The following is a 12,673-nucleotide window of genomic DNA, read 5'->3' on the forward strand; positions in this document are numbered from 1 at the left end:
TTCCAGTTACTTTATTTTCTACTTTAATGCCTCCCACTAAATAGTTATAATTTTCATGAAGTTAAAAACATATTAACTGAGAGAAGATTGTATCAGTAATGAAGTGGCTCAGAGAATTTGTACTCATTTTATAATACATTGAATGGCCAATAACAGATACAACATTATCAATGTAGTGAGACACATGGGCTCTATTTTTAATTTAAATTTTGTAAAATACAAAACCCATGTTTATTTAACGTTTTCAACTTAAATTATTATGAACAAATTTTAGACATATAAAGAAGTAGACAGAATTATATAATGAACCTCTGTATACTGATCAGCTACCCATCAATAATGGCCAACTAAGCCATTCTCATTATAGTCAGAATTTTTCTTAAGATGAAAGAAAAATTTGATATAGTATGAATAGTTCTGATACTTATGACTCAATTTCCCATTATCAGAAATGATCAAACAAGCTAAAGGTTCAGTTCAGTCACTCAGTCATGTCCAACTCTTTGTGACCCCATGAATCTCAGCACGCCAGGCCTCCCTGTCCATCACCAACTCCCGGATTTCATTCAAACTCACTTCCATCGAGTCGGTGATGCCATCCAGCCATCTCATCCCCTGTCGTCTCCTTCTCCTCCTGCCCCCAATCCCTCCCAGCATCAGAGTCATTTCCAATGAGTCAGCTCTTCGCATCAGGTGGCCAAAGTACTGGAGTTTCAGCTTTAGCATCATTCCTTCCAAACAACACTCAGGGCTGATCTCCTTTAGAATGCACAGGTTGGATCTCCTTGCAGTCCAAGGTACTCTCAAGAGTCTTCTCCAACACCACAGTTCAAAAGCATCAATTCTTTGGTGCTCAGCTTTCTTCACAGTCCAACTCTCACATCCATACATGACCACAGGAAAAACCATAGCCTTGACTAGATGGACCTTTGTTGGCAAAGTAATGTCTCTGCTTTTGAATATGCTATCTAGGTTGGTCATAACTTTCCTTCCAAGGAGTAAACGTCTTTTAATTTCATGGCTGCAATCACCATCTGCAGTGATTTTGGAGCCCCCCAAAATAAAGTCTGACACTGTTTCCCCATCTATTTGCCATGAAGTGATGGGACCAGATGCCATGATCTTTGTTTTCTGAATGTTGAGCTTTAAGCCAACTTTTTCACTCTCCTCTTTCACTTTCATCAGCAGGCTTTTGAGTTCCTCTTCACTTTCTGCCATAAGGGTGGTGTCATCTGCATATCTGAGGTGATTGATATTTCTCCCGGCAATCTTGATTCCAGCTTGTGCTTCTTCCAGCCCAGGGTTTCTGATGATGTACTCTGCACAGAAGTTAAATAAGCAGGGTGACAATATACAGCCTTGACGTACTCCTTTTCCTATTTGGAACCAGTCTGTTGTTCCATGTCCAGTTCTAACTGTTGCTTCCTGACCTGCATATAGGTTTCTCAAGAGGCAGGTCAGATGGTCTGGTATTCCCATCTCTTGAAGAATTTTCCACAGTTTATTGTGATCCACACAGTCAAAGGCTTTGGCATAGTCAATAAAGCAGAAATAGATGTTTTTCTGGAACTCTCTTGCTCGATGATCCAGAGGATGCTGGCAATTTGATCTCTGGTTCCTCTGCCTTTTCTAAAACCAGCTTGAACATCAGGAACTTCACGGTTCACGTATTGCTGAAGCCTGGCTTGGAGAATTTTGAGCATTACTTTACTAGCATATGAGATGAGTGCAATTGTGTGGTAGTTTAAGCATTCTTTGGCATTGTCTTTCTTTGGGATTGGAATGAAAACTGACCTTTTCCAGTCCTGTGGCCACTGCTGAGTTTTCCAAATTTGCTGGCATATTGAGTGCAGCACTTTCACAGCATCATCTTTCCGGATTTGAAATAGCTCCACTGGAATTCCATCACCTCCACTAGCTTTGTTCGTAGTGATGCTTTCTAAGTAAGGCCCATTTGACTTCACATTGAGGATGTCTGGCTCTAGGTCAGTGATCACACCATCATGATTATCTGGGTTGTGAAGATCTTTTTTGTACAGTTCTTCTGTGTATTCTTGCCACCTCTTCTTAATATTTTCTGCTTCTGTTAGGTTCATACCATTTCTGTCCTTTATTGAGCCCATCTTTGCATGAAATGTTCCCTTGGTATCTCTAATTTTCTTGAAGAGATCTCTAGTTTTTCCCATTCTGTTGTTTTCCTCTATTTCTTTGCATTGATCGCTGAGGAAAGCTTTCTTATCTCTTCTTGCTATTCTTTGGAACTCTGCATTCAGATGCTCATGTCTTTCCTTTTCTCCTTTGCTTTTTGCTTCTCTTCTTTTCACAGCTATTTGTAAGGCCTCCCCAGACAGCCATTTTGCTTTTTTGCATTTAGCATAGCTATTGTTCTGCTTTGGTCCATGCATTTTCCTGTGAGAGTGATGCATTGTCCCATGAGTCCCTTTCAGCAAAGGGGATTGCTTATCATGGGAACATTCACAGCCATGTTCTGAAATGGTACATTTTATTGTTATGTCTATCGAAATACCTGAAATATTGAGTTAAATTTGAATTTATATATAATTTTCACATGATTTTGACTATTTTCTTTTTATGCAATTTAAATGGAATTTAATAATTGTTGAAGGGTATCATTTGGAAATTGTCTCCGTGCATTCTGGTGTGCCCCGGATGATTATCCAGATTCAACACAAGGAATCTGGGTTTCAGTAACAGTCCTGTCACAACTTGTGACCTTGGGCAAGATATTTAACTTTGGAGCCTCTGTTTGTTCATTTGTTAAAGTGAGGACTAAGCCAAGTACATACTGTTTCCAAATGCTCTCATGGGGATTAAATGAGATGATGCATGTCAAGAGATTTACTCAGGTTGGGTGTGGATGTTAGGCCACTGGAGATGGGGAAAGAGTAAATGGAAATATTAGGACCACTTGAAGAATGAACAGACCACACCACAGAGGCTTCATAATCTCTCCTCCATCTCTCAAATAATGTCTTTTCTGGCCACTAAGGCACACAGGTCCTCAAGAGAGCCACGTGTTGTCATTTTTCATAACACGTAGGGGTTCCTCTGTTTATCGTAGCTCCATGAGATGTTCTAAAAGCCAGGTTGATTCCGTACCTGTTCTGACTCTTCATTGTTCAGTCCATTCTCTTCAAGATCATTCACAGTATGACCTGGGGCTGGCCAGGAAGAGGTCACTTTGGTGAGAATACTCTCCACCCCCTCAAAATCACATTCTTAGATGTGGAAGTGAGATCAAAACAGTGTTCTTTGTTTTGATTTTTTTGTTTTCTCAACTACCAAGTACTGTGCTAGGCATTTTATGCAAGTTGTCTCATTTCATTCCTTGTAGCAACTTCTGTGAAATGCATACTGTATGATTATCCTTACTTAGCTATGAAGTATCTGATGCTCAAAGGTTAATAAATTGCCTCAGAACAACCCAGCATTGAAAAAGACCCTGATGCTGGGAAAGATGGAAGGCAGGAGGAGAAAGGGCGACAGAGGATGAAATGGTTGGATGGCATCACCAACTCAATGGACATGAGTTTGAGCAGACTCAGGAGATAGTGAAGGACAGGAAAGCCGGGCACGCTGTCGTCCATGGGGTTGCAAAGAGTCGGACATGACTTACCTACTGAACAGCAACCTGGCATTAAGTCCAAATATTGTGCTCTGCTCTGTTTTATGACTTTCTTGTGGGTTTTATTTATTTGCTTTTATGTTTTAGAGTGAACTTCCAATAAAGATTTTATTTTCTTAGTTTATTGGTGAAGAGGAGATGGGTTGCAGAAGATGGGGCTCTTAGTTTTTAATGTGCTGACCTAAAGTTTTGAATTCAGTTTTGACCATAAGGAGGCAAGGAGAAAGAGTGTTTTGTTTCCAACATTTTTTTTTTTTTTCAGAACTAGATATTCAGTAGTACTGCTGGGAATGGTGAATCCTATGGGAGTGTCTTAACTTCATTCCATATTACATGTTTATGTGGAGCATAGCACTCTGACCCGGATTTGTAATATTGGCTAAAAACTATTACAGTTAGATCAGATAAAAAACTTTAAATTCCAGATCAAGACTATTTTATTAATAATGATAGCTAGTTAATTGATAGACAGTGAAAATGAAATAGAAAATGCACAAGTCCCAAAGCAAAAGTCCTGAGTTCTATGAGTTTTTTGTGTGTGTGTATGGAAACTTGGGGATTGAATTCAGGGCTTTACTTGGCAAAATGAGGCATTGTCTTAACATTCATCCTCGAGTTGCTGAAAACTGTCATGTCTAACTGTATGTTTCTAATTTTTTTTCTTTACTGTAGGATTTCAATATAATTGAGGAAGCTCTTATCCAAAGGGTCTTAGACCGGTCACTTCTGGAATACGTGAATCACTCGAATACTGCATAACTGTATTAAAAGAAAAGAGAAGGAGACCGTACAATTGCACCATTTTTTTTTAAAGATGCTGCTTGAAAAATCGTAGGGAAGCTGTCAATGTCTGATGAGCAGAAAAGTGTACAACACATTATATGTTCGTCCATATCTATTGTTGTATCGCATTTTAAAACTGCTTTCACTTTGATGACTTAGGTCTGTTTTACATTCTTGAGTTTCTTAGACACTTAACAGCAAAAAATTCTCCATCTGCCATTAATACATGAAAGAGAATATAAGGCTGAGTATGTGGGTGAAGGATCTTTATTTGCAAATCGGATGATGTTGTGTGTAATGTTACATACTGATAACTACTCTTATGATTGGACAAGATAACTAATCTTTGTTCTATGGAGAGTGAAACAAAGTGTGGATACTCAAGGAAATGTGAGATCTGTTCCAGTGCTCATGTTCTAACAACTAATAGAATCACACCAATAACCTTGTATGGGAGTAGGAAGGGAAAATTTTGGAAGTCAACAACGATCATTTAACCAAATCTATAACATAATACTGTAACAATACTGTAATTTCATGTTAGGAATGTATACTTAGTGCTTTGACTTTTTATAACTATGCACATATTAGAATTTAATATTATATTTTTCAAATATTTGTAGCTTATTATTTAGAAATATTTCTATAATATAGGCAACTTCTTAAGAACCATCAGCCGAGATTTACAGTAGAAGTATTCCCATCCATAATTTTTAGTGGAAAATCCTAAGGGCTTTGATTTTTTTTGTTGTTTTATTTTATCTTTTAGAAAAATTAAACAAATACTGAAAACCAAACAGAAGATATATAGCTTATTTCATTATTGTAAAGAAACAGTCTTTTGGAACTCTGCCAGTCACCTTGGATGTCCTCTGTGTGTCCTGTCAAAGTTAACAACTCTCTTCCCCAGCCCCACAGAAGTAACCACTACATTGATTTTAACAGCACTCACTTCCTTGTATTTCTTAGTTTATCCCCAAGTCTGTATCTCAATACTAGCTTTTAATCTTACTCACTTAAAATTGCTTTGTTAGCTATATCTCTTAATGTCTCTTTTTAATCTATGGGTTCCCCCTTATTTCTTTCCCTTAAAATTTATCTGTTGAAGAACCTCGTCTTATACATACCCAACTATCTGTATTTTGTTAATAGCATACTCATGGCTCAATTCAGCATGTTCTTCTGTCATCTGGATATGATACATGGATCCAGAGGTTTGAGCAGACTCAGGTTCAACCTTTGACCAGACTATATAGATCATGGTGTATTATTTCAACAGAGGGCAGAGCATGTCTGGTTCGCTCTTTTTCTGATGTCAGCTGAAATGGATATGCCTAGATCCACTGATTTGTTGTGGGTTAGAGTTTCTGTCATTTCTTTTTCATTTATTAGTTGGAACATTTTTATATATAAAGAGATGTTTCCCCTGTCTACTGTTTGGTTAACCAGTGGTCAAGTTCATAGAGGAAAAGAAAAATACTTGAATCTTTTCCTTGATTTATCAATTTTCAGGCTTATAAACTTGTTTTCTATCATCTCCTGTACATCACTTTTTTAAGTGTAGTGAACTCATGGATTCAAACATACTTGATGGACTTTAATCCATTTTGAGTATTGCCCTATTAAAGCTCAAATTGTCCTGTTTTTGGTCATTGGGAGCCTTATCAAGTTGACTCAGTCCTTTCGACACTACTCTAGCAGTCTTTAATGACTTCCTTGTAGTCTCCTGTGACAAGATATTCCAGGCTCAACTTGTATGTTTTCTGCACCAGATCTGGAATCGGCCATTTCTCTTAAGAAGCCTGGTTCCTTTCAGTGAGAAATAGTGCTTCAAAACCATATTTGGGACTGTCAGATTTGTTGTGGCTAGACTGGTTATTGTTTTTAGGAGAGAGCTAAGAAATACCTTTTTTTCTCTAAGATAGAACACTTCATGAGTTATTTTGATATTTCCAAATCAAATTAAGTACTGCAAGGTTTTTGCCTAATCCTTTCTATTACAGTTGTGTCTTTTATTTTTCTGTACTGAGAGTCCAGATTTTCAAGGACATAGGAATATCCCACAATTATTTGTTTTCTTCAACTGCCTTACAAATGCAACAGTCTCAGAATAATAGCACTAATAAACCACCACCATTATGATAGCTGGAACAATTAAAAATGTTTTTCATTTGTTCTCCCCAATCTCCTATTTTTTAAAGTTGTACTAAAAAATAAATAAATAAAGTTGCACAATATCAACGTTTTCAGGCAATTCCCTGGTGGTCCAGTGCTTAGGATTCTGTGCTTCCACTGCCAGGGACCCTTGTTCAATTCCTGTTTGGGAAACTAAAATCCCATAAGCCACATGGCACAGCCAAAAAAAACACAAAAATCAGAATATACTGGTGTAATTTACAATACTCTCTCCCTTCTCCCCTCCACCTAGTCTTTAGTTCTTCAAGTAACTATATGCTTAGTGCTTGCCACCACTCCTTTGCTGGTTCCATTTTTCATATTTGGCTCTTTAACAAGTCTGGATATGGAATATTTCCATCCAAGCAAAGAAGTTATAAAGACTAGTGATTTCAACTCCTGAGGATAAAACATTATTTGATTATAGTTAGTTTCTTTATTGTAATTGTTTATAAACTTCTTTGTTCCTTATGTATAAATGTAGTCATAGTCATGTTCCCCTAAATTTTCTGTGGTAAATTTTCCATTACTTCCTCAAAACCTTGTTTACTGTTCTGCCATCCACAACAAGATGATGAGAAAAGCATAAACCTGGATGAAATCTACAGGCCTTGTTTCCTCCCTGTTGCTCTTTTTCTTTTAACTTGTTTGGCTGCACTGGGTCTTAGCTGCAGCACACAGACTCTCTAGTTGCAACATTTGAACTGTTAGTTGCAGAATATGGGATCTAGTTCCCTGACCAAGGATCAAACCTGGGCCCTCTGCATTGAGAGCACAGAGTCTTAGCCACCGCCAGGGAAGTCATTTCCTCCTGTTTTAGATACTGGCTTCAAGCTTGCTTTTCACAGCTGCTAACAACTGTCAAGAGATTTGAAGTTTCACGACCTCTCTTCCTGCAGTTTGGATGGGTCATCCAATAAAGCAAAACCTATTGGGCAACAAAGACAAAAGGAGAGGAACTTCCCAGAGATAATCATTAGATTGAAAAATCTCGTCCCTGAAAAATAAAAGAATATATTTCTGAGTATTAGTACTTACTAACCAGAAAATAAATTTTGGTTAATTCTGAGCAATACAAAGGTATCCTTAAATCTGTAAAACATGAAAAAATTTCCAAACTTAAAAACTGTATTGTAAGTAAAGCTTTAAGTCACCTGCCACTGTTAAACCTCAGTACAACAGTTCTGCATCCTGTCTCTTGGTTCCTCTTAACGATAAATTTACCCCCTTGTTCAGCCCCTGGGTTACGTCTGACTCTGCCACCCGGTGGAGTGCAGCTCTCCAGGCTTCCCTGTCCTTCACTATCTTCTGAAGTTTGCCCCCTACAGGACAAATGAGGTGCTGGCCGCCGAAATTATTTTGTCTTTTGCATTATTTTGAATTCTTAAATAGTGAAGTGCAACTCTTATTCATTGTTTCACTGTGCCTTTAACCTTTTATTAAAAAAAAATTTATAATACATTGTTTTAAAAAATGAAAACCAGTATTTGAAGCTTTTGATTAATAACAAAAATCTTGTTCTTTTTTTTTTTTAATAGCACCTCAAGATGCCAATGTTTCAAGGCCTTTTGAGGGAAAAACTGATTCACATATGATTCTTAAAAGGCTTAAGTCTTCAAAGCCTACAAAAAGCTATGGAGATTTTCCTTCTACGTTTTTTTTCTCCCAAGTTTCTAAAATGTATGTTGAGAAATTGGACTGTGCGTCTATGATGAAGATACTTCTAAGTCAGATCTCTTAAAAGGTCTTAGCTCAAATGATATATTGCTTTATTACTTTTACTGGGTGCTAAATGTCTTGTGTTTTCAAGTGAGCTTAACAACGGTTATTAAACGTGTTTAACATATAATTAGTACCTTCAATTAGCATTGAAGTTACTTTTAAAGGTCACTAAGAGAGTCATCCTTTTATTCAACTGCAAAAAATCTGTATAATGATCAGAATTTAAAACGTACAATTCTTTTTCTTCTGTAAATATGTATTATTGTGAGAAATAAAGAATGGCAGGACCATTGCTTTCATTAAAATATCTACAGTGTATGTTTTCTTTCTTTGGCTATGCTGGGTCTTCATTGCTTCAAGGACTTTTCTCTAGTTATGGGGAGCCAAGCTACTCTATGGGCTTCTCTGATAGCTCAGTTGGTAAAGAGTCTCCTGCAGGGCAAGAGACCTGGGTTGGGAAGATTCTCTGGAGAAGGAAATGGCAACCTACTCCAGTGTTCTTGCCTGGAAAATCTCATGGACAGAAGAGGCTGGCAGGCTGCAGTCCATGGGTCTGTTTGCAGTGCACGGGCTTCTTCTCATTGTGGTGTCATCCTTTAGCGCACGGGCTCTAGAGCACAAGCTTAATAGTTGCACACGAGTTTTGTTGTTCCACTGCTTGTGGGATCTTCCTTGATCAGGGATTGAACCTATGTCTCCTGCATGGGCAAGCAGATTCTTTACCACTGAGCCACCAGGAAAGCCCTCTACTGTGTCTGTTCTTAAATATGGATCTTGATAATGTTTTACATTTAATACCCTTTTCATGCTTTTAAACCTGATATTTTTAAATTGTCATCATTCAACAATATCTATCACAGAAATACACCTTCGTTTAGGCCAGTAGTTCCTGGTCAAAGGCAATTGTGCCTCTCGGAACATTTGACAACGTCTAAAGGCATTTGGCGTTGTCATAACGGGGATGTGCTATTGCCCAGGATGTGGGTCAAGGCCACGGATGCTACTCAGAGTTCCACGATACACAGGACAATCCCTCACAACAAGAATTTCCCTGCCAAAAATGTCAGTAGTAGTGAGGTTGAGAAACCCTGGTTTAAGTCAAGGTAATGCTAAGCACCATGGGAATTTATTATTGGTTCTGCTTCCAAGGGGCTCTGCTGAAATTTAAAAAGCCAGATGAAGATGAATGTTGTGTATCCTCCTCCCTGATAAATACACATTAAGCTTTGGGTGGCTGTAGCTCCAGTTCAGAATATGCTAAAACATAGGAAAGTTTTTTGGATTCTTCACAAGAGGCACAGGCCAGAACACAGGTCTTAAGGGCATGACCTCTGTCTTCTGAGTGACATCCTGAAAGATATTGGGAACCCAGAATGGTTTGGGAAGACTTAACCTTTATCACTTAGGTTATAGTTATTGAAGTAAATAAGGTAAAATAGAGGTGTTAATGTGAAAATATCGGCTTTCTCTGTACACTGAAGCTGAATAAAAAATATGGCGACAGAGTTTAGAGGAAATAGAATGGCTTCAATCCTCAGCCAGCCTGAGGGGAAAACAGCAGGCTAGTGCCTCAGGAACTTGCCCTCCCCACTCCCCCATCTCCAATCCCCTGCTAGGGGAACCGAGAGACTTTATATAACCTGGGTCTCATAGTCTTAGGGCTCAGAGTAATAAAGGTCTTGCATTCTTCTTGCTTGGTTTCAGAACAGTCATAGCTAGTGTCAGGGAGCCTGGTAATTGGGCCTGGCAGTCCGGTAGCCCAGTCATTGAGTCCATTTGTCCTGGTTTATTGTACTATGGCCTTTTTTTCTGAAATGGAAAAAGAAAACTACAAAGGGTGGTCTGTGGTAAAGGTAAGCACCAGGTACAGGATGTAATTAGCATAGAGTTAATAATAGGCACAGAATGTAGCTCATGCAGAGTTAAGGAGTGATAGGTGCAGGATGTAATTTACACAGTAGGTTAATTTTGAGAAAAGCAAATTTAGTTACAGACTATACAGATTAGGAACAGTTAAAGTAAAAACTAGGAGTGACCAAGTCTGCTCACTGTTCTCTTTATCTTTTTTGTTCTCGGGAAAGAAAAGAAAGTAAAACTCATTCCTCTTTTTTCCTTTTCACTGGGACAGAGGGACACACCTATGTCTGAGATCCCAAACCTAAGAAATATTAAGTTTTTACCTTAGGTTTAGAACATCTGATATCTTAATCCTGCAGGCTTCAGAGAAGGCCATGCATGGGTCTTGATGAGGGAAAATTATTGTCCCAAAGCAGCCATTTAAAATGGGGACTTCCCTGGCAGTTCAGTGGTTAAGACTTCTGTTTCCGCTGCAGAGGACATGGATTTGATCCCTGGTTAGGGAACTAAGATCCTGCATGGTGCAGTCAAAAAGAAAGGCACAATGAAGTTGAAATAGAGATTGGTCAAGATAGATTAGGTCATGCTTCCATGCTTTGATTACAAAGAACCCCCAGTCTCAGTCTTCACCCAAAGTCTACTGACCTTGGCAGTTGAATCTTGGCTGTTCTTGACCTTGGCAAGAACTGAATCTTGGCAGTTCTCCAGCCTCAGAATTCAGCTTGCTTTGATCTCATGGTACTTGTATATCACCATGTGCCTCCCCAGCCACCCCTCCCCACAAGGGATGGGACAGTGTATTACACAGGTCATTTCCACTCATCTCATTTACTCCAGCAAGTCATGGCCACCCCCTTGGACAGCAGGGAGATCAAACTAGTCAATCCTAAAGGAAATCAACCCTGAAAATTCATTGGAAAGACTGATGCTGAAGCTCCAATACTTTGGCCACCTGATGAGTCAACTCATTGGATAAGACCCTGATTCTGGACAAGATTGGATGCAAAAGGAGAAGGGGGCAGCAGAGGATAAGATGGTTAGACAGCATCACCAACTCAATAGACATGAATCTGAGCAAACTCTGGAAGACAGTGAAGGACACAAGAGGCTGGAGCGCTGCAGTCCACAGGGTTGCAAAGAGTCAGACAGGCCTTAGCAACTGAACAACAACAACAATTTCAAGACATTGGAAAGGGGGGATTTCAAGTAGAAAAGAACTGGATTTTAGGACATAATATTAATGCCAACCACGGAGGTACTAGCCAAGAAAAGTTGATAAGAGAAGCTGCGGTCTACAGGGCAAAGATTTTTAAAATATCTGAAAAAATGGGGATGGCAAGTCAAAATGAGACTGGTCTTTTAGAAACATGAAGTGATATTCATTTTTGCCATGGCAGTTTTTTTCATTAACTTTCCTCAAAATTTGGAATTAGTTTACCAAATGAAAAGTCTGTCCATTTCTTAAACATATGACAATAATTTCTTTTTTAAAAAACCATTTTTCTTGTTCATTGAAAGAAACACCAAGTGTATTCTCAGTCCTTTACCACTGTATTTTCCCAGTATACTTCTAGTAAACATTCATCAGAACCACCTGGGTTACTTGGTATAATAGCACTTTTCTTGGCCCTCCCCAGATGTACAGAATTAGAAAGTGTGAAATTCTGATGGATTCATCAGCAAGTCATCAAAATGTATTCAAATCTATCCATTTCTCACCATCTCTATGATTATTACAATTTTAGTCTAAACTATTATATCTTTCCTGGATCCCTGTAGTAAATAATTAGCTTCTCTCCACTTACATTGTTGGACCATTATCCAAAGAACAGACAGATCTTCAAAAACATAAATCTAATCACTCCCCTCTCTCTACCCACAGCTTAAAATGCTCCAAGGGCTTCTCACTGTTACTTGAATAAAATCTAAATGGCTTTCCATTCCCTTTCCAAAGTCCCTCATGATCTGCTCCCTGCCTATTTCTCCAATTTCATCTATACTCACTTCCTTAATCCCTACATTTCAGCTATGCTGGTCTTCGAGTTAATTAAGCAAACCAGGATTAGTGGTTCCTGCACCTCAGCACTTCCTATTCCTTCTGTTTGAAAAGCCCTTTCCAGGATTTGACATGGCTGCCTTCTAGTCATTAAACTCCCAGCTCAACTGTCATCTTCTCATAAAGGATTTTCCTCATGATTCTAGCCAAAGTCATTTCCCTCTTTTGTCTATATCCTGTTATAGTGTGGTAGCCACGTGTTCCTGGAAACAAACTCACTCAGAACAATGCAGATAGCGGAGTGCAGTTTATTACACCAGAGGGCCCAAGGCAGAGTCTCCTCTTAGCCAAGGACCCCGAGCAGTTTTTGTGAAAACCTTGTATACCCTAAGTGTATAAGTTTCCCTGAAACTAGTCTGAACAAAGGAAAAAAAAAGATACAATCAAAGTTAACCCGTGGATATGCCTTAAGTAAGCCTAGGTAGTTAATAGTG

General features: G+C 38.6%; 1 protein-coding gene across 1 annotated transcript in view; it reads left to right on the top strand.

The window, feature by feature from the left end:
- Positions 1–8,633, top strand: part of RNF125 (ring finger protein 125) — a 48,249-nt gene extending 39,616 nt beyond the window's left edge. The window contains exon 6 of the mRNA XM_006054840.4: positions 4,319–8,633. Coding sequence (XP_006054902.1) covers positions 4,319–4,405 — 87 coding nt within the window. The 3' untranslated portion in view covers positions 4,406–8,633. The remainder of the gene's footprint in view (positions 1–4,318) is intronic.
- The last annotated feature ends 4,040 nt before the right edge of the window (positions 8,634–12,673 follow it).

Source organism: Bubalus bubalis, chromosome 22 (assembly GCF_019923935.1).
Source record: "Bubalus bubalis isolate 160015118507 breed Murrah chromosome 22, NDDB_SH_1, whole genome shotgun sequence".
Taxonomy (NCBI): domain Eukaryota; kingdom Metazoa; phylum Chordata; class Mammalia; order Artiodactyla; family Bovidae; genus Bubalus; species Bubalus bubalis.